Source organism: Tiliqua scincoides, chromosome 6, assembly GCF_035046505.1.
Source record: "Tiliqua scincoides isolate rTilSci1 chromosome 6, rTilSci1.hap2, whole genome shotgun sequence".
NCBI lineage: Eukaryota > Metazoa > Chordata > Lepidosauria > Squamata > Scincidae > Tiliqua > Tiliqua scincoides.
This window is the reverse complement of record NC_089826.1, coordinates 49,654,537-49,682,035: the sequence shown is the minus strand read 5'-3', so window position 1 is coordinate 49,682,035 and position 27,499 is coordinate 49,654,537. Positions and strand designations below refer to the sequence as shown.

Below are 27,499 nucleotides of genomic sequence, written 5' to 3'. Positions count from 1 at the left end.
CGGAAGTGTGGTTGTGTCGCGTGTCGGCGGTTGTTGTCGCTCGGTGCATGCGGGGACATGGAGGAGGTGCCGGTGACGGAGCGGCTGCAGACGCTGAGCGTGGCCTGTCGGTCGGGGGACGGGGAGAGCCCAAGCGCGGCCCCTGAGCCGGGCCTGCGGGGAGGAGAGTCGCCGCGCCGCGTGGAGGGTCCCGCTGCCGAGGCCGAGCCTCCGCTCGAAGGGGGCGCCACCGGGGCGGCCCCAGGGCGAGGCGACGGCCGCCAGCAGCCGGAGGCCCCCGTGGAAGGAGAGTACGAGCCGTCCCCAGTCCCCTGCCCGGAAGGAGGGACGGAGCCTCCGGCCTCGCTCGGCTGCGCCCCTCGTCCTCTGCCCCTCAGCGGCGGCGCTGCGAGCGGGGGGCCGGCAGTCAGAGGGGCCCCCGAAGGCACTGAGGGGCGCGTGCCGCAGGCTGGGCTGCCGGGCAGGGAAGACTCCACGATGGAAGGCGGGGGCAGCTCCTCAGAAGCCGACAGGTGGGTAACGAGCTGCCGCCTCGCATGTGCGGCGGTGGCGTAGCTGGAGAGGGGTGGAGCGCTTAGCCCGGGAGGGAGGTGGGCGAGCGGCCTTTCCCTTCGGAGCCATTCCCGGCGGGGGGGGGGAGCAAAACGGAGGGTTTCGTTGAGGATGGGGCCCCCTGTTGCCCTGTTAAGCATCACGTGGGGTCTGCGGTGCTCTGCAGCTTGTGTATCTTCTGAACAGCTAAAGTTCCCTAATCTTTGTAAGAGGTGTTAAACTTTTGTTTTTCTAAACGTTTGCTTTCTTGCAGTGATGCTGATACAGACAGTTCATCTTCTGTCTCCTCCTCTTCCTCTGGTCTTCCCATGCTGTCGGATGAAGATGCTGATCAACAACATAAGAATGAAAGCGACCATGTTAAAGAAAAAGATGAATTGTCTGGGGTAAGTGTGTCTGAGACACTTTTTGTATAGTTACTTTGGAGCGGAACTAGATGATTTCTCAGAAGATACCTAATCCTATTGTTGCTTTTGTCAACATAATGAGAATGTGTCAGAAAAAGGAGCAGCAGAAACTAAGAAATTGAACCCTTGTGTTGGTTCCTCAATTTCCCAGGCTATTTTTCTCTTGACTTATCTCATTCAGGTTTTGAAACCTGCCTTGGAAAAGTGCAGTTAAACAGGCTTGATGATGAGCGTTTGTAAGGGAGAATTAGTCTGTAAAGATTATTTTAGGGCAGGGGTCTCCAAACTTTTTGGCAGGAGGACTGTGTCAAATATCTGGCAGTGTTGAGGGCTGGAAAACATAAAGTTTAAATTTGAATAAATTTCAGTACTCTTGAATTTGAAAAAAATCTGGAAGGCCAGAAGCTCCACAGATCTGGTTCCGTGATTTCTCCCAACATAAAAATTTATTCCTGAACCACAGAAATTAATTCTTAAAAAAAAAATCTCTGAAGGGCCAGAAGCACCACAGACCGTTTCCATGATTTATTGCAATGGGCAAGTTTGCAGAAATCCTGTTCTGTGCCCCCACCACATGCTCCAACTGGCCTCCTCCATGCTCTGGCCAGAGCTTCAGAGGCAAGGGGAGCTCTGCTCTGTCCACAGCAAGCCTCCAAATCCTTTGAGCCTCCAGCTCTTTAGAGGCTCCCAACCTTGGTGTTGGGGTCTTGTAATCCTCTGGAGGTGAGGGAAACTCTGCTTCCCTTTCCTCCAGAGGGTGTTCTGAAGGCTGGGGAGGCTGCGCACCACCTCCCAGAGGCTTTAGAAGGTCACTTCTGGTTTTTCCGAAGTCCTTAAAAGGCCTTCAGAGGCTTCCTGAGGGTTTCCCTGGCCCTCCAAAGGCCTTTTAAGACCTTAAAATGTCACTTCTGGTTTTTCAAAAAAAAACTGGAAGTGACCTTCTTAGGCCTCCAAAAGGCGTGGACTCCCCAACCCTCCTTAGAACACCTTCCGGAGGATTACAGGGCCCCAACACCAAGGTCTGGGGCCTCTGAAGGGTCGGAGGGTCACCGCGGCCAGATGGAGGCTCACTGCAGGCTGTTCCTGTCTGAGAGGCCAGGGTTTGGAGATCCCCGCTTTAGGGCTTCTTATTGTTGCATCTGTATTAAACGTTATAGCAGAAACATTGGGTAAGAAACTCTCCCTCCTAATGTCTAATTGCTGTCCTTGAACTGCATTACAAATTCTATGCATAGCTACCTATGATTCTAATTTCTGTTTTGCAAAGGTACAAGTAATTTACTTGCTCCTAATTCTACACAAAGGCTGAAGGGTCTTTTCTTATAAAACAGGAACCTTTTAAAAGTACTGTTTCTGTAGAGACACTGTCTCTTTGCTTTTCCTCCCCCACCCTTTAGATACATCCTACATGTGGGCATATATCAGGAATTATTTGAGCTGTGTCTAATATTGTGGATTAACACAAAAATAAGTGGTTTATTTGGATAGGTGGCAGTAGAATCTGTATCTCATGAAACATTTTTTTATCTAGCAAAAGCCTGTTGAAGATGTCAAAATAATTCTGCCAGAATTTGTTAAACTGGTGTCTTTTGGGAAAGTATCCAGTGTCATTGAACATCTAGGTAAGCAAGGGACTTAAACGTTGTTCTTATTGTTTATTTGTGAAAATAGCATTTTTTCACTTTAACATGGTGATTGGTTGCTAAGGGTTTGGAACAGTTTGTGCATTATTCCTAATTGTATGGGTACGGGAGATGTAGTATAGTTTGGTGCAATAGGATAGACAAAATCTTTGCCTAGAAGAGTCATGCATCAACTGTAAGGCACTATCCTTGCATACCTACTCTAAACTTACACTCATACCCTTCACATGAGGGTTGTCCAAACCCAAATCTGGCCCTTGGGAAGATTTTATCTGGCTTCCAAGGATCTCCAGCCTCTCAGGGCTAAAAATAACTCAGAAGATGAGACCAGGAAAATCCTGCTTTACATATTTGTACATGTGAAGTTACTTTATATTGACATTTCATTACTATAGTTCAATTTTGTCTATACTGTTTGGAAATGACTTAAGAATTTCAAAGAAGGTTCATTACCAATCTTACCTAGAGATGCTAGAACTCGAACATGGAACCTTCTGCATATAAAGTTTTTGATGTATTTTAAGTGAATTGTTGGCATCCTTTCGTTCTGTTGAGGCAGGGGATAAATATTTTAATAAATATTCTGTGCCACTGAGTTAGGGGTCCTTCCTTACATCCACAACTCCCTGTTCTACAACCATCTCAAAATGCTCTGCATTTTCTTCTTGTGCTTAACTCATTTTTGCCTGGCCCACAGGTATACTCATTTGGTCCCTGTTGTGTATATGCAACACTGGGCAGAAATGGCTTAAATCTCCTACTTTCGTGAGTGATTGCATCCAAGCTTGATTAAGTTTCTCCCATTCATTAATGGAGCCTGTCCCTTTTCAGTGCCAATTATTTTCTCTCTATGCTCTAGCAAGGCCACACTACCAACAACACACTGTTTCCTTGAATTCCAGGCATTTCTTCCTGATGCCAGTGCTAAAAATACGTGTGCTGGGTAGTTATCCATTAATCCACCAGTTGGACCTCTCTTGACGCCTTAAACCTGAGGTATTCAGTCTGTGCGGCGGGAACTCCCTAGTGAGACGTTGTGAGGCATCTGGGGGAGAGAGGTGCTGCTCAGCTGAGCTGCACATGCTGCCTCCCTACTTACTGCTTTTCAGTGGCTGTGAATGAGGTGGGTGGGGCAGTGTGAGTTGGGGAGGGCTGTGAAACGTGGTGGGGGGAGGTGGGAGAGAAGGCTGGCTGGGCATCTCATCAGCACAGGGTGTGCTCCTGGCAGGCTTCAAACTGGGGGGGGGGAAGAGTAAGTACAGGCAGCGCAGCGCTTTCCTCTGCTTGGGAAGGAGGGAGCCCAGACTACTCTTAGTAGAGGGGTGTCCAAATGCCCCAGCCTGCATTTCTCCGTCTTGCCTGGGGGGTTCTGCATGTTGGGGTGTATGTGTGTGAGCATGCACCCATTTGCTTTGGGGGTGAGTTGTAATCTTGCTCTCTGTGGCTGCAATCCTATCCACACTTTCCTGGGAGTAAGCCCCATTGACTCAAATGGGACTTACTTTTGAGTAGACCTACATAGGCTTGGGGTCTGTGTCAGCTTAACCTTCACCTTTCTCTTTTTCCTCCCCCTTCAGAAAAGAAAAAAGGTACTCTTGATGGCTTTGTCTCCAAAAATTGATTAAAAAATAAAAACACCCATTCCTTTTCAGCAATCCCCCTTTTTCCTCCTGCCTCCTTGGGGGGGGGGAACTTCCCATGTTGGGTGCTATTTGAAGATAAAAGGCACAATCCTAGCTAGGTCTACTCAGAAGTAAGTCCTATTGTGTTCAGTGGGACTTACTCTCAGGAAAGTGAGGTTAGGATTCCAGCCAAACAGTTTCTGAATCTCAGTGTCATGTCAGTTTGCAATTAGCAGATACACACAAAACAGTCTTCCCCTCCCCCAGCAAATTCATCACTTCTTCCCCCTCCCTTTCCAAAATCCTCCAGGTGTGCTGCTAACAAACTCAGGGCACAATCCTAACCAGGTCTTCTCAGAAGTAAGTCCTGTTTTGTTCAGTGGGGCTTACTCTCAGGTAAGTGTGGTTAGAATTGCAGCCTCAGAGTGCTAGCAGCTGTTTTTTTGTTTCTAGTGTATAATTATAATACTTTCATCCCCATTTGGGGGATAACTGAGGTGATGTAATGGGGGGCCGTGGCCAATGGCCACAAGGATCAGGGGAACCGCGGGCCGGAAAAGTTCGAGAACCACTGTCTTAAAAGAGTGGTACTATGAAAATCTGAAAGTTGAACGGATAAAATATTGTGAGATGTATACTATAGAAGGGACTGAATATGAACTTTGAGAAAGGTTCCTGTAGCTTTGTGTGTGGATAGTATAGAGAATTCAGTATGTGGGTTACTTAATTGGGGAGTAATTGATAATGGTAGCAAGTTACGTAACCTTGGTTTGAAAAAATAAAACACAAACTCGTAGAAAACCAAACATGCCAGCAAAGATGCTGAAATGGAGAGATACAGAACAATCCTAAGAGTGTCAGTTCATGCATGTCTGCTTGGAAATAAGCCCCACTGATTTTATATACTTCCAGTTACATGGCTAGGATTGCAGCTTAGGTAATGCCATGTTGGTAATGTCAACATTTGTGTAATAAATGTGGACATTTTGTGTATGAACATATTTTAGTTGTTGGGTTTGGAACAGCTAGAATTGAGGAACAGACAGTGTGATGTTGATAGAGGTAAAGGATAGAATTGACCTGAAGATCCTGTCCAAAGATGGGATCCTATAACTTGTGTTAATCTCCAAATTAAAGTATTCCTTACCTTTGTTGGACATGAAGGTTGAACACAGTTCTCTGTGCCAAAGATGGCTGAATGATTCAGTGTTAAAACAAAACTAGCTGGCTCCTCGGCCTTTGAATTATTTTTGTTTGGTAGGTATTTTGCTGCAACCTAAGGTCTACTTTTCACTGAAGTGGTAAACCTGTGTCTTCTACCTGTTCTACCACTTCTACCTGTGAAGTGGTAGAACACTACTTCTGGTTTCCCTCCAGAAATTGGAAGCAGTATTTTTGGGCTTTTTGACCATTTTGAAGACCACAGAGGCCACGGGTGAATACACACAACCACTACGGGATTCAGAAAGCCTTCTGAAGGTGACCAGAGCACAGCTCCAGTCGCCTTTAGAGGGTTTAAAGGGGCTGAAACTGCAGATTTCATTATCTGTTGTTTTCTGTATCTGCTGGGGGTCTGAGAAAGGATAAAACCTGTAGTACATAGGAAAAAAAAATACTGATGCAGAAACAGTTAATATTGTTTTGATATTTTTTGAGTTATTCTTAAATGGTTGTAGTATCTCATATAAAGGGTGAGAAGGAAACTTTGAAATGAGAAGATGTTTGAATATACTTAATCCGTTTAAAGGAGATATTTTGATGTGAGCAAGAGAAAAGGTTCTGCTGCCTCACAGTTGCTGCCACAGATTGTTAAGCCATTTCTGCCCAGCATTGCATATATGCAACAGGGATCAAATGTGTGTGCCTGTGGACCAGGCAAAAATGTGTTAACAGCTTTGCTGCATTGCCATGGTGTAGAATATAGAATCAAGATTTGGGGGGAGGGGGGTGAATTGATGTGTGGCTTAGAAATGTAGGGTTGAGAAGGGAGGAGGGCCATTTTCAGACCTTTGTTGCCCATCCTCAGTTTCTCAGTGTAGCCTTGGGCTGGCTAGAAACTAGCAAGAGGGTTTCCTTTTGCCATCTTGTTGCTTCAAAAGGTGCCTTTCTAATAGGGATTAGATTAGGTCTGCTCCTCCTGTATATTTATATTGGCAACCTTCAGTCTCGAAAGACTATGGTATCGCGCTCTGAAAGGTGGTTCTGGCACAGCGTCTAGTGTGGCTGAAAAGGCCAATCTGGGAGTGACAATCCCTTCCACACCAGGAGCAAGTGCAGTCTGTCCCTGGTCTGTCTCCCTGGCTATGGGCCTTCCTTCTTTGCCTCTTAGCCTCAGACTGTTGGCAAAGTGTCTCTTCAAACTGGGAAAGGCCATGCTGCACAGCCTGCCTCCAAGCAGGCCACTCAGAGGCCAGGGTTTCCCACTTGTTGAGGTCCACTCCTAAGGCCTTCAGATCCCTCTTGCAGATGTCCTTGTATCACAGCTGTGGTCTACCTGTAGGGCGCTTTCCTTGCACGAGTTCTCCATAGAGGAGATCCTTTGAGATCCGTCCATCACCCATTCTCACATGACCGAGCCAACGCAGGCGTCTCTGTTTCAGCAGTGTTTTCACTACCGACGCGTTTGTTTAGCTGTTTGTTTGTTGAGTGTCGGAGATCGTTGAGCCAAGGTACACAAAGTCATGGACAACCTCCAGTTCATGCACAGAGATTGTAATGCTGGGAGGTGAGTCCACATCCTGAACCATGACCTGTGTTTTCTTTAAGCTGATCGTCAGTCCAAAATCTTGGCAGGCCTTGCTAAAACGATCCATGAGCTGCTGGAGATCTTTGGCAGAGTGGGCAGTGACAGCTGCATCGTCGGCAAAGAGAAATTCACGCAGACATTTCAGCTGGACTTTGGACTTTGCTCTCAGTCTGGAGAGGTTGAAGAGCTTTCCGCCAGATCCAGTCTGGAGATAGATGCCTTCTGTTGCAGTTCCAAAGGCCTGCTTCAGCATGACAGCGAAGAAAATCCCAAACAAGGTTGGTGCAAGAACACAGCCCTGCTTCACGCCACTTCGGATGTCAAAGGGGTCTGATGTGGAGCCATCGAAGACAACAGTGCCCTTCATGTCCTTGTGGAAGGATCTGATGATGCTGAGGAGCCTGGGTGGACATCCGATCTTGGGGAGAATCTTGAAGAGGCCGTCCCTGCTGACCAGGTCGAAAGCCTTTGTGAGATCTATGAAGGCTATAAAGAGTGGCTATCGTTGTTCCCTGCATTTCTCCTGCAGTTGTCTAAGGGAGAATACCATATCAGTGGTGGACCTGTTGGCTCGGAATCCGCACTGCGATTCTGGATAGACGCTCTCTGCAAGTACCTGGAGCCTCTTTAGTACAACTCGGGCAAACAACTTTCCTACAAAGCTAAGGAGAGAGATGCCACGGTAGTTGTTGCAGTCATCCCTGTCACCTTTGTTCTTGTACAGCGTGATGATGTTTGCATCCCTCATGTCTTGAGGTACTCCACCTTCTCTCCAGCAGAGACAGAGGATTTCATGCAGCTCAGTGACGATGATCTCTTTGCAGCACTTTAGGACTTCAACAAGGATGCTGTCTTTTCCTGGTGCCTTGCCAAAGGCAAGGGAGTCCAGGGCCACGTGAAGTTCTTCTAGGGTTGGTTCACTGTCAAGCTCCTCCAACACAGGCAGACACTCAATGTTGTTCAGCGCTTCTTCGGTGACTACATTATCTCTGGAATATAGCTCAGAGTAGTGCTGCACCCAGCATTCCATCTGCTGCGCCCGATCCTGGATGATCTCGCCTGTTGAAGACTTCAGAGGGGCAATTTTCTTCTGTGTTGGACCTAGGGCCTGCTTGATACCATCATACATCCCCTTGATGTTGCCCATGTCAGCTGCTATCTGTATCTCGGAACAGAGCTGGAGCCAGTAGTCGTTAGCACATCTCCTGGCAGCCTGCTGGACTTTGCTGCGAGCAGCTCAGAGGACCTGCAGGATTGGAGTAAATAGGAAGGAAATGTATGAATGTGAATGTTATGCTGCCCTATAAATAGGTACAGCCAGTTTTTTAATGCGAATTTGCTATCTGCTAATTCTCTTATCTGCAAGGGGCAGAACTGCCACCTCACTCACCTTATCTGTGACTCTGTTCTTGTTATCAGCTAATACTGTGCTGGTGCTCTTGGGGTGGGGGCTCAGTGTACCTACAAGCAGGCAGATGGACACAAGAGAGTTTATGGGAGGAGAAGGGGGAGAAGAGACAGTGTCCTCCATGAGCAGAAGGCAGCGCCAGTAGTGTACAGGGAAGGGGAAGAGACACCTATACAGTGTGTGGCTGATGGGCGGCGGGGGGGGGGGTTGTGGTGATTGCATCCAACCAATTGTATTCCTCATTTTTTAGAAAGTTGTCTGGATTGGGTCTTTTTTCCATATCAAATAGGCATTGGTATTGGTCTGTGGAGAATTGTCAGACACGTTTGTGTCCACTTCCAGACTTGCCCCACTATCTTGGGGACTCCAGCTGAACCTTGGCAATGATGGGAGGCTGATGATGAGACGTCTCTGGAAAGCTGTCTGAACGGTGCTCTGGGGCAAGCAAGAGACAGGTGGAGGAGGCAGAAGGGTGAAGCAACTGCTTCTCCATTGCTGAACTCTGAGGCTTAATTGCTGGGCCAGCAACCTTCAATGAGCTGAGGGATATCCAGCGCAGAGGAGGAAGCATCAGGTATTGCAGATGTTGATGAACCATCACTATCATCCAACCCCTTATACTTCAAAGTAAGATTCAGGTTCACAGAGTTCATAGAGTGTATGGTGAAGAGGATCTCCTGGAACCTAACCCCATAGGCTCATTAATTCACTACCCAACAGGTTTTTCAAGAAGCTAACCCTAGCAGATAAGAACTGACTGTAACTTTCTTCCAGGAAATTGATTTCTAGTAATAAGTGTTATGAACACATCTTCTTGCTTTTTCAGCAATGAATATTAGATTTTTTCTGGATAATAGGAGTAATTTACATTATACTTGAATCTGTGTAATTTTTTTTTCTGCAGATGATTTTGTTTAAATATTTACCCTGCACATGCCCAATCTCGTCTGATCTCGGAAGCTAAGCAGGGTCAGGCCTGGTTAGTACTTGGATAGGAGACTGCCTGGGAATACTGGGTGCTGTAGGCTTATACCATAGTCTTTCCAGACTGAAGGTTCCCAACCAACCAATGTTGCATGCACTTCACATGCTATGCTTAAAGTCTAGTTGTCAGAACAGTACATGATGGGTAGGCAAGATAGGTAACAGTTTAGCATGACATTATGCACCTTTCATTACATTGCTACCTACTTCTATAACAAAGTGTCATAATAGTGCAGATAATATGCTTTTCTTGCAGCTGCTGATCTGCGACTCTTCAATTATACCATCCTAGTTATATGTCATCCTTAATGGAGAGTTGTAGTTGATAGAAATCTAACTTTGCAGTTTTAGTAGGAGTTATCTGTGGAAACAGCTTTCTAATTTATAATAAGGAACAATGTGGGAGTCCCCCATGCTTGCCCCCATGCCCCCTCTGAATGCAGTTGGAACTGTGCTCCAGTCATGTCTGGAAGGTGTTCTGAGGGCTGGGAAGGCTGCGTGTGGCCTCCCCGACCCTCGGAATGCCTTCTGTGGGGCCAAAAATAGCCACTTCTGGGTTTTTGGCCAAAAACCAGAAGTGATGGTTTTTGGCCCTCAGAAGGCCTTAGAAGGGGGTCCTCCAACTGCAGGCTTGTAACCTGTGGTGTGTCAAATCTGCAAGTTCCAAATCCGTGAATAAGGAGGACCCACTATGTACAAACAATAGTTCACATTAAAGGGCATTCCATTGTTGACTTGGCCAGGAAACAACCCTGAGTTGAATGCAATAGAAAATTTGTGGCACTGTTTGAAAAACTTTTTGCAAATGAGGTGTCCATTAAACAAAAGGCAATTAATGGAGGCTATAACTGCTTCCTGGCACCATATAATAGCAAAGGTAGAACTTTAAACATTTGTTTTCTCAATGAGACATTGCTATACTGCTGTTCTAAACAGTAAAGGCTACCCTACTAAATACTGTTAGTATAGATTTGTCAAGATTGTGGTATTCACAGCATAATCTTTTTTGTACTGCAGATATTTGAGTTGAATTAATCATTAAATTCTCTTTCGATGTAAACATTTGCATTTAGTGAAATGACACATTTCTTGCAAACCTGCAGTGTTGCGAAACATGAAATTTTCTAAAAGTGTCTGCACTTTTGGACACCACTGGTAGAAGGGGATCATGGAAGGCTGTTGCATTAAAGTCTAATTAGCTACATTCAAGGACACCAGAATTTAGTTATGAATATGTTGTCCTACAGGTTAATCATGTGTAAGTGAAATAAAAATGCATATTGGGGTCCTGGTAGCCAGGCAGTTGTGATGTGTCATGTGGACATCCAAGAGAGAGTGGAAATAAGGTACAATCATTTACTATGATGGTGATATATACAAATAGTATGTATTTGTATATTTGCATCATGACTGATTTTTTTTCATTGCTGAAAATAGACTTGAGTGACTTGTAATGATGTAAATTGTAATGATGTATTATGCACTGTGCTCTGTTGTGCTGTTGTAAGGTTTTCTTGTTGTCAGGGAAAAGACTTGGGAAAGGTTTCACCTGGGACAATGAATACAAAATTTTGGGCATTTTGGGCAGTGTCCTGCCTGTCTGAAATTAAGCCAGTTGTCTTCAAAACAGTATGGAATGTACATGGCTTGAGAGTGCTTCATCAGACACATTCATTCAAAGTTTCAGGATGGAAAGGTGAGGGGGTAAAAAGGCGACTACTGGGAATAAGAATTGAGCTCTACTGAAGCTGAGTGGAAACTGGAGTAAAGATTGTCTCAGGAGAATCTTTTGCTCTTAAAAAGGGCAGGTTAGAGTAGGAATTTATTTTTTTTAATGACAATTAAATCCTGTTGCTCAGGTAAACTGAACTATAGTACTGTGAAAGACAGACTGAGGTCCTCCTGCTAGGTACATAATTCTATGGTGATTTTTAAAGTCCAGCTGTAAGTGATATTTTAAATGGAAGTCTGGTGAAATAAACAAAAGTAAATGCTCTCAAATAGGCTGCCTGAATTGGTGACAGTCTAGCTCTCAAGCAGTTAGATCATTGCTGTCGATGCTGAAGCCCTCTGTGCCCAGTAAGAAGCCATAGTTTTGAAGCATGCTCAAGTTTTTAAGAAATGGTAACCATATAAGCCAAGGGTGTCAAACTCGTTTCATGCTGAGGGCTGAAGTAAGCATTCTTGATGCTTACGCTGTGGCTGAAAATAACGTAATCTCACAGGAAATGGCATCATTTAGCAGATGATGGTCAGAAATAAGCATTTTATTTTTGCATTAAAACTCATTAGCGGCAAATGACAGAAGAAAATGTGCAAATTTTGTTCATATTTCATAAGAACAGCCCCACTGGATCAGGCCATAGGCCCATCTAGTCCAGCTTCCTGTATCTCACAGCGGCCCCACCAAATGCCCCAGGGAGCACACCTGATAACAAGAGATCTGCATCCTGGTGCCCTCCCTCGCATCTGACATAGCCCATTTCTAAAATCAGGAGGTTGCACATACACATCATGCCTTGTAACCCGTAATGGATTTTTCTTCCAGAAACTTGTCCAATCCCCTTTTAAAGGCATCCAGGCCAGATGCCATCACCACATCCTGTGACAAGGAGTTCCACAGACCAACCACATGCTGAGTAAAGAAATATTTTCTTTTGTCTGACCTAACTCTCCCAACACTCAATTTTAGTGGATGTCCCCTGGTTCTGGTGTTATGTGAGAGTGTAAAGAGCATCTCTCTATCCACTTTATCCTTCCCATGCATAATTTTGTATGTTTCAAAAATGTCCCCCCTCAGGCGTCTCTTTTCTAGGCTGAAGAGGCCCAAACACCGTAGCCTTTCCTCATAGGGAAGGTGCCCCAGCCCAGTAATCATCTTAGTCGCCCTCTTTTGCACCTTTTCCATTTCCACTCTATCCTTTTTGAGATGCGGCAACCAGAACTGGACACAATACTCCAGGTGTGGCCTTACCATCGATTTGTACAACGGCATTATAATATTAGCCATTTTGTTCTCAATACCTTTTCTAATGATCCCAAGCATAGAATTGGCCTTCTTTACTGCTGCTGCACATTGGGTCGACACTTTCATCAACCTGTCCACCACCACTCCAAGATCTCTCTCCTGATCTGTCACAGACGGCTCAAAACCCATTAGCCCATATGTGAAGTTTTGATTTTTTTCCCCCAGTGTGCATGACTTTACACTCACTGAAACTGAAACGCATCTGCCATTTTGCTGCCCATTCTGCCAGTTTGGAGAGATCCTTCTGGAGCTCCTCACAATCACTTCTGGTCTTCAGCACTCGGAAAAGTTTGGTGTCGTCTGCAAACTTAGCCACCTCACTGCTCAACCTTGTCTCCAGGTCATTTATGAAGAGGTTGAAGAGCACCTGTCCCAGGACAGATCCTTGGTGCACACCGCTTTTCACCTCTCTCCACTGTGAAAATTGCCCATTGACACCCACTCTCTGCTTCCTGGCCTCCAACCAGTTCTCAATCCACGAGATGACCTGTCCTCTAATTCCCTGACTGTGGAGTTTTTTCAGTAGCCTTTGGTGAGGGACCATGTCAAATGCCTTCTGAAAGTCCAGATATATAATGTCCACAGGTTCTCCCGCATCCACATGCCTGTTGACCTTTTCAAAGAATTCTATAAGGTTCGTGAGGCAAGACTTACCCTTACAGAAGCCATGCTGACTCTCCCTCACCAAGGCCTGTTCGTCTATGTGTTTTGAGATCCTATCTTTGATGAGGCATTCCACCATCTTACCCGGTATGGATGTTAGGCTGACCGGCCTATAGTTTCCCGGGTCCCCCCTCTTTCCCTTTTTAAAGATAGGCGTGACATTTGCTATCCTCCAATCTTCTGGCACCATGGCCAAGTTGCATACCTTAGTCAAGAGATCTGCAACTTCATTCTTTAATTCCTTAATATCTCTTGGGTGGATACCATCAGGGCCCGGTGACTTATTGATCTTTAATTTATCAATGAGGTCTAAAACATCTTCTCTTTTAACCTCTATCTGACTTAACTCCTCGGTTAGGAGGGGCCGTTCAGGCAGCGGTATCTGCCCGAAGTCTTCTGCCGTGAAGACAGATGCAAAGAACTCATTTAATTTCTCTGCCATCTCTAAGTCTCCTTTTATCTCCCCTTTCCCTCCCTCACCATCCAGAGGGCCAACCGCCTCTCTGGTGGGTTTCCTGCTTCTAACATATTTGAAGAAGCTTTTATTATTTCCCTGAATGCTGCTGGCCATGCGTTCCTCTCTTGGCCTCCAGTATCACCTTCTTACATTTCTTTTGCCACAGTTTATGTTCCTTTTTATTCTCCTCATTACGGCAAGACTTCCATTTACGGAAGGAAGCTTCCTTGCCCTTTACAGCCTCTCTAACTTGACTGGCTAGCCATGCGGGTACTCTCCTGGACTTAGTCGAGCCCTTCTTCCTTTGCGGTATACACTTCCGCTAGGCCTCTACTACTGTTGATTTGAGCAACCTCCATGCTCTCTGTAGAGACTGGACTCTTTTTACCTTCTCTTTCAACCTCCTTCTAACCAGCCTCCTCATTTGAGGGAAGTCCACTCTTAGGAAGTCAAGGGTTTTTGTGAGAGATTTGCCCAGTATTCTTCCCCCAACGTGCATGTCGAAACGGATCGCAGCATGATCACTGTTCCCCAATGGCTCAGTAACATTGACATCTCTAACCAGGTCCTGAGTACCGCACAGTATTAAATCCAGAGCCACCTGTCCTCTGGTGGGCTCCATGACTAGCTGCTCTAAGGCACAGTCATTTAACATGTCAAGGAATCCGGTCTCCTTTTTGTGACCAGAACACAAATTGACCCAGTCAATATGAGGAAAATTGAAGTCCCCCATGATTACAACCCTGTCCCTCCTTGTCACCTCCCTGATCTGTTTCCTCATTTCAAGGTCCCCTTCCGGTTTCTGGTCTGGAGGACTATAGTACGCCCCCAGTATTACATCACTCCTCGGGCCTGGTAATTTAACCAATAGAGATTCTATGAAGTCGAACCCACCTTCAATCTCTACTTTGCTGGATTCTATTCCTTCCTTAACATAAACGGCCATCCCACCTCCAACACGCCCCTCCCTGTCCCTCCTGTAGAGTTTATAGCCCGGGATTGCAGTATCCCACTGATTCTCCACATTCCACCAGGTTTCCATTATGCCCACTATGTCAATGTTTTCCCTTGTCGCCAGACATTCCAGTTCTCCCATCTTTGCTCAGAGACTTCGGGCATTTGCATTAAAGCATTTGTACATGGAATGCCCCAGGATGGACTGCTTATTAGCTCCTTTATACCTGAATCCTCTCATTGTGCCAAACCGTCTATCACATCCCATCACGCTACCTTTCCCAATTTCTTCTCCTACTCTGCCTTTACCTTGTTGTTCTCTAACCTCCGCGTCCTCATCCCATAGGGATGAGGAGTCCCGAACCGGATGCCCCATGGCTCCTCTCGGCTTTCCCCCAGGGATCAGTTTAAAAGCTGCTCTGCCGCCTTTTTAATGTTATGCGCCAGCAGTCTGGTTCCATTCTGGTTCAAGTGAAGCCTGTCCCTCTTGTACAAGCCCCGCTTGTCCCAAAATGTTCCCCAGTGCCTAACGAATCTAAACCCCCCCTCCCTACACCACAGTCTCATCCACGCATTGAGACCCCTGATCTCTGCCTGCCTAGCTGGCCCTGCATGTGGAACAGGTAGCACTTCAGAGAACGCTACATTTGAGGTCCTGTCTTTCAGCTTCCTACCTATTAACCTAAATTTGACCTCCAGGACCTCCTGGCTACGCTTGCCCACGTCGTTGGTGCCGACATGCACCACAACCGCTACCTCCTCCCCAGCACTTTCTACCAGCTTGTCTAGAGAAGTGATATCCGATTTCCAAGATAGGAGAGCCCAATAATTAAGCTGGAATTGCCCAATTATAATTGGGGCCAGATAAATTGTTTCTGGGGGATGCATTTAGCCCATGGTCCTTAAGTTTGACACCCCTTATATCTACACCTCCCCCCACCCATTTCCAGGAAGACAATAACACTACATTTTTATTCTAAGCAGGACTCTGTGTATTCTTGCTGGGTTGTATTCTCAAACACAGTACTTAGTGTCTGTTCTGCACTGACCTTTAAACCCTCAGAATAAATCCACATCCAATATGTATAGTATACTCTATTAGAATACACATTTTATAATTATTGCTATTATACTGCATTTTGGCAGGCAGAAAGGGTTGGTCCCTGATTCTACAAATCCCTATCACAGTGGATCAGTCCTGGGCAAGAACTGCTGCAGGAGGGGAGGGAGCCCTGCTGGACAGGGAATGAAGATGGCAGAGAGGAGCCAGGCAAGTGCTGAGAGTCAGTATTTATCTGCTGTAAAAATAATACAGCAAATCCATAGCCTTGCCCTGATCTCCCTGCACTCATGCTGCTAGAACAAGCTGAAAAGCCTGCAGGTGAGGGAGAGAGGTCTTACCGGTGGTTGGTATAACCACCACTAGCATGTGGTTCAGTGGAAGTGAAAGTGCTCACATGCTGTGCTTAACATTTGTATAGTGCTTAGAGTGCGAAGTGCTTCATGTGTATTTTCTTGATATAGTCCTTCCAAATGACTCTGAAAGGCAAATCAGTATTTTCTTCCCCCATATTTCACTTGAGAAGCTGAGGCTAAGAGGGCTGTAAGCTTCCTGAAGGCCACCTAGTGAGGACATGGTAGACATAAGACTCAAGCCAGGGAAGTTAACAAATTGCATATGCGAAACAATATTACCATTGGAGATGTTCATCTTCTGCATGAAAACTTGGGAATCCCTTGGGCAGCGATAACCAGTGAATTGTATATTATCCAGCATGTTTGTAAGAAAACAATTTGATGAATTTAGTATTGCCGTATCTTAGAGCTATTCCATTTGTAACTGAGATAAGAGTTAAAATTTAAACACACTTAAAATGCTTGCTTGAATCTTGCCTCATTTTTTGAAAACTAGTTCTAACGATCAGTTGTACATTTCACCTATTAATGTAGTCTATAGTGACTCTTCTGGACATATTAGCACCAAAATTCTGTTTTCAAATTCTGTCTTTAGTAATTATTGAGTCACTGAAAGGGCTGCAACCAGTGAATGAAGATACTGTGCTTTTCAGAGAAGATCGTCATTCGATAGGAAAAGTGAGTAAATCTTAGATTGTTTTTCTGTATTTATCTGGAATCCATTAACTTTTCATACTCTCTTCATGATATGTTTTTGCTTATTTCTGGAGTGTGAGATGGATTTTTTTAGCAAATTGACATAAATTTGTTACTAGCATAATTCTTTATTGAAATACATGAATATTTAATATTGTGAAAGATGCTTTATGTGTTTATCTGACTTATAAAAGTGGTTTGCCACAGGGTCTTGCGGTTCACACAAAATGTAGGTCAGGAGCTTTTTGTCTGCATTAGATGAAGCTTGCCGGTAAGAGCTTTGTGGCTCTTTATGGAGCACTTTGTCATATTCAGATAGGAACTTGAGTTGCTTTTCTAAACAGATCAAATACTCAAGGGAACATGCAGGAAATAAAAACGGATAAACAGAGAAACATATAAAACTGATAGTTGATGTTAAGCATAAATAAGAGCAGCAGCATGACTGTAAAAACAGCAGAAATGTGTACAATTAAAATTAAATGGTTTAAAAATTAAACTGCTTATGATATCAAAATGCCTTAACAAGTCAGCAGAAAGAAACAAGGTCGGAAACCAGACAGCCATTCCTGGGTTGTCGATGCCTTACCAGTTATTATGGGCTTCCAGGAACTAGCTGTTTTGGCTGAACTTGCTCTTGGCCTCAGACTTTAGTGGCACATTTGAGACAAATATTAGTCCCTGGAGCAGTGGCAGAACTAATAGATTTGAGACTGTTATTGCAGAACAAGGAGAATCCTTAAGGGCAGACCTCCTTATAAGTTGCACAGCTCTGAACAAAGATCCACCCACGAACCCCATATGCATTATGGAGCTCACTTGATGATGTTGACGTCATCACTGAGCACAGCTGCCCCTTTGTGGCCACTGTGGGGCTCAGTGCATTCAAGGGGAAAATTAGAGAGAACACTGCTTATGGATTATGTTTTTGGCCTCTTAGAGCAAATTTTCTTCTCAAAAGTGGTAATGTAATACTGAACACTTCATAGTTGAAGTTATAACCTTATTTTTTACAGGTATTTGAAGTATTTGGTCCTGTGTCACATCCCTTTTATGTGCTGCAGTTTAATAGTCCTGAGCATATTGAAACTAAAGGTATTAAAGTTCACGATATTGTGTATTTTGCTCCATCGGTTGAAAACTTCACCCAATATATATTTCCAGAAAAATTAAAACAGTAAGTTTTTACTAAATGTGTTTTATCTGATAAGTTCCAACATTCTGAAGAGATTTAAAGTTCCATTGCTTATACAGAGTTCCTTCATTCTTATAGCGTTGGATACTGCTTAGTTGTTACATTCTTCCAGTTACCTATCAATTGTTATGAAACTCTGTGTATACAGTTCCTCCTTGGTTGCATCTGAGAGGTCTTCTGAGGCCCTCCACAATGGGCTTGCAATCTGCTGGGAGCCAAATACGCATATCGCAAACCCATGGAAAATGGCGGTGGATCTATATGTGTATAGATTTCCTGTTTGAAGGGTTCACTAGTTAGGTATAATGTAGTCTGAGAGTCTTCAGTTCTCTTGTGAGAGTCTCCTACCTAAAAGCATCTAACTCACAAGTAATTAAGGAAGAACCTCCTTTGTGCAGCTCTGTTGTTGATTATTCAGATGTTGTTAAATTTGATGATGATGGCTCAGGAACTTGCTATATAGAAAAATATACAATGTATGTTTTCTCTTAAAAAAACTGAGGTCCTGATACAATTTGATTTTGAAGATGAAAAATCTGCATGGGGATTTCCAGATCAGTTTTTGCAGTTCATATTTTCTCCTCCCTGCCCATGTCAAAACATACACATTGGTGACTGCACAGTAGTCTCAAGGGGTCACAGCAGAGAATGAGAGGCCTATATGCTCTTTCTGTGTCTCCATCTTGATGTCACGTCCAGAAATACTTGGCTGGTTCACCATGGGAAAGCTTGATAGGTATATCAAAAGCACATGGGGACCAGTGGTGTACCCGGGAAGGGGCAAGGGGTGCAAATGTCTGGGGTGCCAGGCTCTGGGTGGGCAGTTCCGTGACCTGCACCCCTGCCACCAGTGGTTCTGTGCTGATCTAAGGGCTGCTTTTCCTCCTCCCTTTCTTTAAAGGGGAGAGAGGAGGGCGGCCCTCAGAACAGTAGGGAACTGTGCCTAGAGTGGCTGCGCTCCTGCAGCCACTGTCGGCACAGTTCCCAACCATGTCTAAGGTCTGCCCTCCTCTCTGTCCCTTTAAAGAAAGGGGGGGGAGGAGAAGAGGTTGGCTCTCAGAGTGTCCGGTTAGCTGGCCAGAATCAGCACACTTCTCTGATTTTGGAGGAGGCGTTCCAAAGGAGCCTTTTGCTAAGCAGTGGAGCCCTTTCTCATTGCTTCCAGGAGGTGGGTGGCACTCGCCTCCTGGGCACTTTTCAGTGGCATGAAAAAGCTATGATGGAGCCTTCCACACTGCTAGTAGAGGCATGAACAACTCCACTGGAGCCTGGGCTACTTCCTCCTTTTTTTCAAAGTAGGAATGGTGGAGATGGTGGGGTGGAAGTAATTGTGATGATAATGATGATGCCACCTCAATTATTTCTGGTTTAGGTGTGGCAAATGGGGGGGGGGGTGGCCCCTGGCAGAAAAACCACCAGGACCATCGCTGATGGGGACCTCCCATTCCCTGCAGTGGCCTATTGTCCTACATATGGAAATGGGGACAAGAAAAAAGGGACTCTGACTCATGTGGATTTTGTGACCGTGCTTAGATTGAATTGGGAAGTGATCCGTGAGGTATGAGGGGGAGAAGATTATCTGCAATCACTTTTAGCGACTCACTGAAAGTGCTTCCTCCCTAGTAGTCTCTAGGAGAGTGCTTGCTCAGTAGATGCTTCCCCACAGACCACCAGAGAGTGCGGAGATCAGACTACTTGCAGCTTTAACTGACACTGAAGTGTCAGCTGCAGCTTTGGGCGGTCCATTCTCCACCCTTTCTAGTAGTCTGGGGAAGCGCTTGCTCAAGACCCTTCCTTGTGGACCACCAAAGGGCAGAGAACAACCGGCAAAAAGAAGTAACTCACAAATATTGTTCATAAATAAACCTTCTCAAAAATACATATTGTATTTTTGTGTGCAGGGCGGTGGGGGTTGCACGTGGGCCATAATGATTCCAGTTTTTGCCTTGGTGGACTGCAGGCTTCTAAAGGTTGGGAACCACTGGTCTATATACAGTTTATTTGTCAGTTATGGCTTTGTGTACACATGCTTTTATTGTGCAGTGTGATAGCAATATCAGTTTTTCTGCATAGAAGATCATGTGAAAAACTTGAATACAGTATTTAATTCCTTTTTATGGTGTTATAACTGGTCACAGTTTTGTTAATGTTTATTATAAACTGTTTTGGACATTTTAAAATGGAAATTGGGATAATGGTTTAAAATCAACACCTAAAATAAGATACGTTTGGCCCTGTGCTTCTTTGGTTGCATGTAGTATGGGGCTTGTGGTGCTCTCTTCTCCCAAGTAGGTAGCAGTAACCCACATATGTAGTTAATGCCCTGTACAGTTGTACTATAGATTTTTGGGTTTTTTCAATTTTGTCTCTTCTTTTAGATATAAAGGATCTGATGCATCATGGGAAAATGATGAAGAACCACCCCCTGAGGCAAGTTTATTCTCTGTATCCATATTCCTTACTTGAATGCTTATAAGTGGTTCCACTTTTAATGGATGTACTTTAAATAAAACGTGGAAATAGTATGAGCATATCAAATTGTTTAAGCAGTATATGTGACTTTAGATTCAATTTTTAATTTCAGAAAATTATCTTGAAGTATCTTGGCATTTTGCCATTTGATCAATCTTTCAATTGCTCTCTTCACTTCTTGCTATGAATTTTTTTTGAAACGTCAGCAGAGATACAGCAAAAACCACTGATATTTTTAACATAGACTTTTTAAACTCGTATTTTTCATCATTCTCTTAAGTTCAGTTATCTTTGATAAGGAGTTACATGGATCGTAATTTGTCATGAGGAATATGATTTTTGGTTTTTTATCCTCTTAATGAACCTAAATATAGTATCATATGAAATTTGATCACCATTCAGACTACTTCTCTCTGAGTAAATGGGAAATGAAGAATTTTTTTGACCTGAGGGCTTCTAGTATCAGAGCTATTCTGTCTGGGGGATGATAAGTACATATTGATACCTTTGTCTTCTCTTCTTATAAGTGGCAAAGAGGATAGCATGAATGAACCTTCAGTTGTCCTGATATTTTCACTTGACAGCTTGAAGCCACATACAGTGTTTAAATTTGAAAGTAAATCTTTAACTTAAAACCTTTTTTATATAGGCATTAGATTTTAGTGATGATGAAAAAGAGAGTGCAGCAAAGCATCAGAAGAAAAAGTCTCAGAACTTAAGGAAGAAGCTCAGAGCACAGCAAGGAGAATCTAGTAAGTAACTGCTGTTATGGATACTTAATATTGAACCCTCAACACAAATCTGAGTACCAGAGCTCAAAAGACCTACTTCATGTGGATTATTGTATCAAATACTCAAATGTCAGTGTAATTCCTTGCAAACCTTCATACAAGATTTCTGTGTGTATCTTTAAATTAGTGGGTTGCATCTAAGTTTAGATTCTCATGGCTAAGCACCATTGGAGTCAATGGAACTCATGGCAAAATCCTGTGTGTGTCTACTCAGAAGTAAATTCCATTGTGTTCAAGATTGCAACCTTAGTCATGACTCGCTTAATTTAGTCATGACTCACTAAACTTAGGTTCAAGTAAAGAATTGATTGATGTTGGGAAAATAAAATCTCTTTGGTTAGGGTCAGGCATTGTTTGGATTAAAAGTTCCTGGATTCTGAAAATAGAAAGGCAAGGGTGTTTGAAAGTGTTTGAAAGTGTTTGAAAGTGATGTTTGAAAGGGAATGACAACTGGATACAGTTACCTTGTTTTTGTACTCCCAGAGTTATCTGTATCTGACATACAGGAAGCTGGACTAGATGGGTTCTTGGCCTGATCCAGCAGGGCTGTTCTTATGAGGTACAAAGAATGAAGGGGCATGCGGCTAAAAATAGGAAAAGGCAGCAGTGACCTCAATATTAATGTGGTTATCTTGAGGCTAGGAGCCATGCTGGGACACTACCCTTTCCATCCACCTGGTTTTCATTTGGAAGCCACTGTTGACTTCACTCTGTTTCATGGTAGTCTGGAGTAACTTCCATCACAGTAGTATATTGGTGTGAACATCCAAAATGCTGAACGCAAGTTTGAGCATGCATACTGTGAGATAAAGACAGGCCAACATGTGAGAACACAGTCCTGCTGAAATACTTGGATTGTAGTTGTTTGTTGACTTGTTAAGTAATTTCAGTTGAACATAAGAACATAAGAACAGCCCCACTGGATCAGGCCATAGGCCCATCTAGTCCAGCTTCCTGTATCTCACAGCGGCCCACCAAATGCCCCAGGGAGCACACCAGGTAACAAGAGACCTCATCCTGGTGCTCTCCCCTACATCTGGCATTCTGACTTAACCCATTCCTAAAATCAGGAGGTTGCGCATACACATCATCGCTTGTACCCCATAATGGATTTTTCCTCCAGAAACTCGTCCAATCCCCTTTTAAAGGCGTCTAGGCTAGATGCCAGCACCACATCCTGTGGCAAGGAGTTCCACAGACCGACCACGCGCTGAGTAAAGAAATATTTTCTTTTGTCTGTCCTAACCCGCCCAACACTCAATTTTAGTGGATGTCCCCTGGTTCTGATATTATGTGAGAGTGTAAAGAGCATCTCCCTATCCACTCTGTCCATCCCCTGCATAATTTTGTATGTCTCAATCATGTCCCCCCTCAAGCGTCGCTTTTCTAGGCTGAAGAGGCCCAAACGCCGTAGCCTTTCCTCATAAGGAAGGTGCCCCAGCCCCGTAATCATCTTAGTCGCTCTCTTTTGCACCTTTTCCATTTCCACTATGTCTTTTTTGAGATGCGGCGACCAGAACTGGACACAATACTCCAGGTGTGGCCTTACCATAGATTTGTACAATGGCATTATAATACTAACCGTTTTGTTCTCAATACCCTTCCTAATGATCCCAAGCATAGAATTGGCCTTCTTCACTGCCACCGCACATTGGGTCGACACTTTCATCGACCTGTCCACCACCACCCCAAGATCTCTCTCCTGATCTGTCACAGACAGCTCAGAACCCATCAGCCTATATCGAAAGTTTTGATTTTTTGCCCCAATGTGCATGACTTTACACTTACTGACATTGAAGCGCATCTGCCATTTTGCTGCCCATTCTGCCAGTCTGGAGAGATCCTTCTGGAGCTCCTCACAATCACTTCTGGTCTTTACCACTCGGAAAAGTTTGGTGTCATCTGCAAACTTAGCCACTTCACTGCTCAACCCTGTCTCCAGGTCATTTATGAAGAGGTTGAAAAGCACCGGTCCCAGGACAGATCCTTGGGGCACACCGCTTTTCACCTCTCTCCATTGTGAAAATTGCCCATTGACACCCACTCTCTGCTTCCTGGCCTCCAACCAGTTCTCAATCCACGAGAGGACCTGTCCTCTAATTCCCTGACTGTGGAGTTTTTTCAGTAGCCTTTGGTGAGGGACCGTGTCAAACGCCTTCTGAAAGTCCAGATATATAATGTCCACGGGTTCTCCCGCATCCACATGCCTGTTGACCTTTTCAAAGAATTCTATAAGGTTCGTGAGGCAAGACTTACCCTTACAGAAGCCATGCTGACTCTCCCTCAGCAAGGCCTGTTCGTCTATGTGTTTTGAGATCCTATCTTTGATAAGGCATTCCACCATCTTACCCGGTATAGATGTTAGGCTGACCGGCCTATAGTTTCCCGGGTCCCCCCTCTTTCCCTTTTTAAAAATAGGCGTGACATTTGCTATCCTCCAATCTTCTGGCACCGTGGCCGTTTTGAGGGACAAGTTGCATACCTTAGTCAAGAGATCTGCAACTTCATTCTTCAATTCCTTAATAACCCTTGGGTGTATGCCATCAGGGCCCGGTGACTTATTGATCTTTAATTTATCAATGAGGTCTGAAACATCTTCTCTTTTAACCTCTATCTGACTTAACTCCTCGGTCAGGAGGGGCCGTTCGGGCAGCGGTATCTGCCCGAGGTCTTCTGCCGTGAAGACAGATGCAAAGAACTCATTTAATTTCTCTGCCATCTCTAAGTCTCCTTTTATCTCCCCTTTCCCTCCCTCACCATCCAGAGGGCCAACCGCTTCTCTGGCGGGTTTCCTGCTTCTAACATATTTGAAGAAGCTTTTATTATTCCCCTTAATGTTGCTGGCCATGCGTTCCTCATAGTCTCGCTTGGCCTCCCCTATCACCTTCTTACATTTCTTTTGCCACAGTTTATGTTCCTTTTTATTCTCTTCATTAGGGCAAGATTTGATTTCCCTTCTTCATCTTGCTTTGGCACTGAATACCAATTCCAAGGTGACCTGGAGCTTGATGCTGAGTGGTTTTCAATATACTTTTTGCAAAACAAGTCAAGTGTGTGCGAAGTATTAAGTACATTTTGTCTACAGAGATTTAGCAAGCATTTTGCTGATTATGTGAAAAGTGTGCATTTGTTTGTTCCTTCTTTTAAGTTTAAAGCTTTAGTAGTACTGGTGTTCAGCAGTTCAGAAATTTACCTAGTTATATATTGCCACAGAGAAACCCAGCAAGCCTGAACTTTGTAGTAGGCTGGTATTTTGAAAGTACTATGAAAAAAAGCTAAACTGAATTGATACACTATTGTATCATGTTATACTTCATATGAAAGAAACTGATAACCTAGATTGTGGAATACATTTATGATTTTTCAAGACATACTGGATATATACATAGGAGTACATGAAGACTTAAGGCTGATGTTGAATTAGTTCTGACCCTTGGATAGTTTATTTGTCATACACTTGTTTGGCAATCTGCAGTGATGATCCGTGTGATATTAAAACTATGCTGGTAATACGAGTAAGTTTTGAGCTAAGCCACAGTCATTTCTTCCAGAATTCACCTATGAATCTCCAAACATCATCAACAGTCCTGACATTTGCTGTCATGCTGTGTACAACTTTCTCTTACTTCCACTGCTTGTGTGGCTTCACTGATTTTTGTGGGACCGCCCTGCAAAATAGTTTGTCTCCTGAATGACTCCTAAATATTACAGGTGGCAGACTGTAATATTTAATGGGAGAAGGAGGAGGAAGTTTTAGGAATTAAAAGCACAATATGTGCACACTTCATTGAGAACATAGCCATTTGGCAATAAAGTGGTAGGCTGAAAGCAGTGGTTTATAATTTAGAGAATTTGCTATGGCATATTCTTATGGGAGGTTTGGATTAAGCAAGTCCCTATTGCCAACAGATTAGTCCTTTACCCCAAAGACCATGAATAATCAAGTGTTTTTTTTCTTCTTCAGATGAGAGTGGAACTTATCATCCAAGAAGACAATATCCTTCAGATGGTTCAAGGGGATGCCGTAGGGGAGAACGTAATGCCAGTTTCTCAAGGGGATGCCATAGGGGAGAACATAATCCTAGTTTTTCAAGAGGATGTCATAGGGGAGAACATAATCAAAGTTTTTCTGGGGGATGCCATAGGGGAGAATATAATCCCAGGAACAGATTTCCTCATTCATCTAGTCATTGTTTCTTGGGACAGCCAGTAATGCCTCCACAGTATTGTATCTCTGACTCAACTGAACCTCAGAAGTTTTCAGCTTGCTATCCACATCAGAGTCAGGGTGGTCTTGGGAGTTATCAATACTCCTTTCCTCCCCCATCATTTGAAACTGTTAGTTATGAGGCAAATCACTTTCCACCTCCACCTGCAACTTGGGGGTGGCCTAGTCTGTATACTCAGAATGTATATGACCCATTGTTATCATTGCTATCTCTGCCACCGCCTCCACCTCCTCCATCACCACCTCCGTCACCTGCTCCTTTGTAACAATGTGGCTTTAGGTTAGGCCAAACTTTTCCAGTGACCTGGAAAATGTAAAACTTACATTTTTTTTTACAAACCATGAAAGACTTCTGATTATGCACAAAATACAGAATCTGTATTTGTGTGAGAACTTTCCAGTAGTTTTTATTATTGTGGAGAACTTGACAATTGAATAGTAGTTTAAATATATCTGGCAAACTTAAAGTTTCATTGAAGTACTTTTGATGTAAACATTTCTTTCATTATCTTGTAAGTACAGTATACAGTTCCAAGTTATTGGAAACAATTGATGAACATTATTTTTATAAATCACTATTTTACATAAAATTGCTACATTTCTAGCAGTTTTAACTAATGTATGTATATAAATTGTCAATACAAGGAAGCTGTGTGTGTGACTTTTTCTTGAAGAATTTTTAGGGATCAGACTTGCAAAAATTCAAATTACCAGTATATATTCTGAATACATTGCACCATGCAGGAGTTATGTTTTCTAAATGAATGTCAGTTAAAGAAAAACATTGAGTCCATTCAAAGTGATGCATGTACTGAACTTTATATTGATGGGATCTCACAGTGTTTAATTTGGAACTCGGTAGATTATAATAGCTGAAATAACCAATTTAACCGCTTTTTGGGATAGTACTTGGATTTAATTGACTTCAGAGTTGGCATCATCATTATGTAGAAATCTGCTGGACTAATGTGAATTAATATTTCTGTGCTACATTTTAAGTTTACATATGGAGTTGGTGCTTTGACATAGAGTTCACTGATATGTTCAGTTAAGGCTGAGGTATTCAATCTGTGCATTCCGCCTCCCTAGGGAGGCGTGGCTAGCTGACAGGGGCGTGGTGAGGCATCTGGGGAGAGAGGTAGCCACAGCTGCTCTGCTCAGCTGCAGGTGCTACCTCCTGATTTGCTGCTTTTCTGAGGCTGAGAATGAGGTGGGTGGGTCAGTGTGAAACATGGTGGGGGGAGGTTGGAGAGAAGGCTGGCTTGGTAGCTATGGAGGTGCCGCATCTCATCATAGAGCTCACTCCATGTGCAACCTTGCCCCAAGGACTACATTTCCCAGTATGCCCCACACCCTGGGCATCCTGGGATTGGTCAGGGTTGGAGGAGAGGAGAAGAGTGTGGAGGTGCTGCATCTCATCAGCACAGGGCGCACTCCTGGCAGGCTTCAAACGGGGAGGGTAGAGTAAGTTTTGTTCCCAGGAATGTCCTGAAGCATCTGGGGGAGAGAGGTGGGCACAGCTGCTCAACTTTTCTGTGACTGTGAACGAGGCGGGTGGGGCAGCATGGGGTGGGCATGTGAAACATGCTGGGGGGAGGTTGTGAAACAAGGCTGACTGGGCAGCAGTTGGAGGTGCTGCATTTCATCAGCACAGGGTGTGCTCCTGACAGGCTTCAAACTGGGAGGGAGCCAGCCTGCTCTTAGTGGGGGGGGGGTGTCCAAATGCCCCAACCTGCATTCCTCCGTCTTGCCTGGGGGGAATGGGGTGGCATCTGCATGCTGGGTGTATGTGTGTGAGCAGCCCCCATCTACTTTGGGGTGAGTTGTAATCTTGCTCTGTGTGGCTGCATTCCTTTCCACACTTTCCTGGGAGTAAGCCCCATTGACTCAAATGGGACTTACTTCTGAGCAGACCTACATAGGCTTGAGTGTGTTAGCTTAACAAAGGATCCTCACCTTTCTCTTTTTCCTCCCCCTTCAAAAAAGAAAAAAACCCACTCTTGATGGCTTTGTCTCCAAAAACTGATTAAAAATAAAAATCCCCATTCCTTTTCAGCCATCCCCTTTTTCCTCCTGCCTCCTTGGGGTGGGGGTGGGGGGTGTTACTCTGTTGGCTACTATTGTAAGACAAAAGGCACAATCCTAGCTAGGTCTACTCAGAAGTCCTATTGTGTTCAATGGAACTTACTCCCAGGAAAGTGAGGTTAGGATTGCAGCCAAATAGTCTCTAGGTCTCA

At 44.3% G+C, this 27,499-nt stretch overlaps 1 protein-coding gene across 2 annotated transcripts; it reads left to right on the top strand.

Annotated features, from left to right (window-relative positions):
• On the top strand, positions 1 to 25,851 carry NAF1 (nuclear assembly factor 1 ribonucleoprotein). Of its 2 annotated transcripts, XM_066632583.1 has the most exons (9): positions 1 to 512; positions 806 to 938; positions 2,491 to 2,581; positions 16,476 to 16,558; positions 17,593 to 17,753; positions 20,150 to 20,201; positions 20,893 to 20,995; positions 23,972 to 24,027; positions 24,999 to 25,336. In XM_066632583.1, the coding sequence occupies exons 1-9, from the start codon at positions 58 to 60 to the stop codon at positions 25,245 to 25,247; spliced, it is 1,383 nt and encodes a 460-aa protein (XP_066488680.1). In that variant the 5' UTR covers positions 1 to 57; the 3' UTR covers positions 25,248 to 25,336. The 2 variants fall into 2 exon arrangements, with proteins under 2 accessions (XP_066488680.1, XP_066488679.1); XM_066632582.1 differs by lacking the exon at positions 23,972 to 24,027 and having other exon boundaries at positions 24,999 to 25,851.
• Positions 25,852 to 27,499: the final 1,648 nt, after the last annotated feature.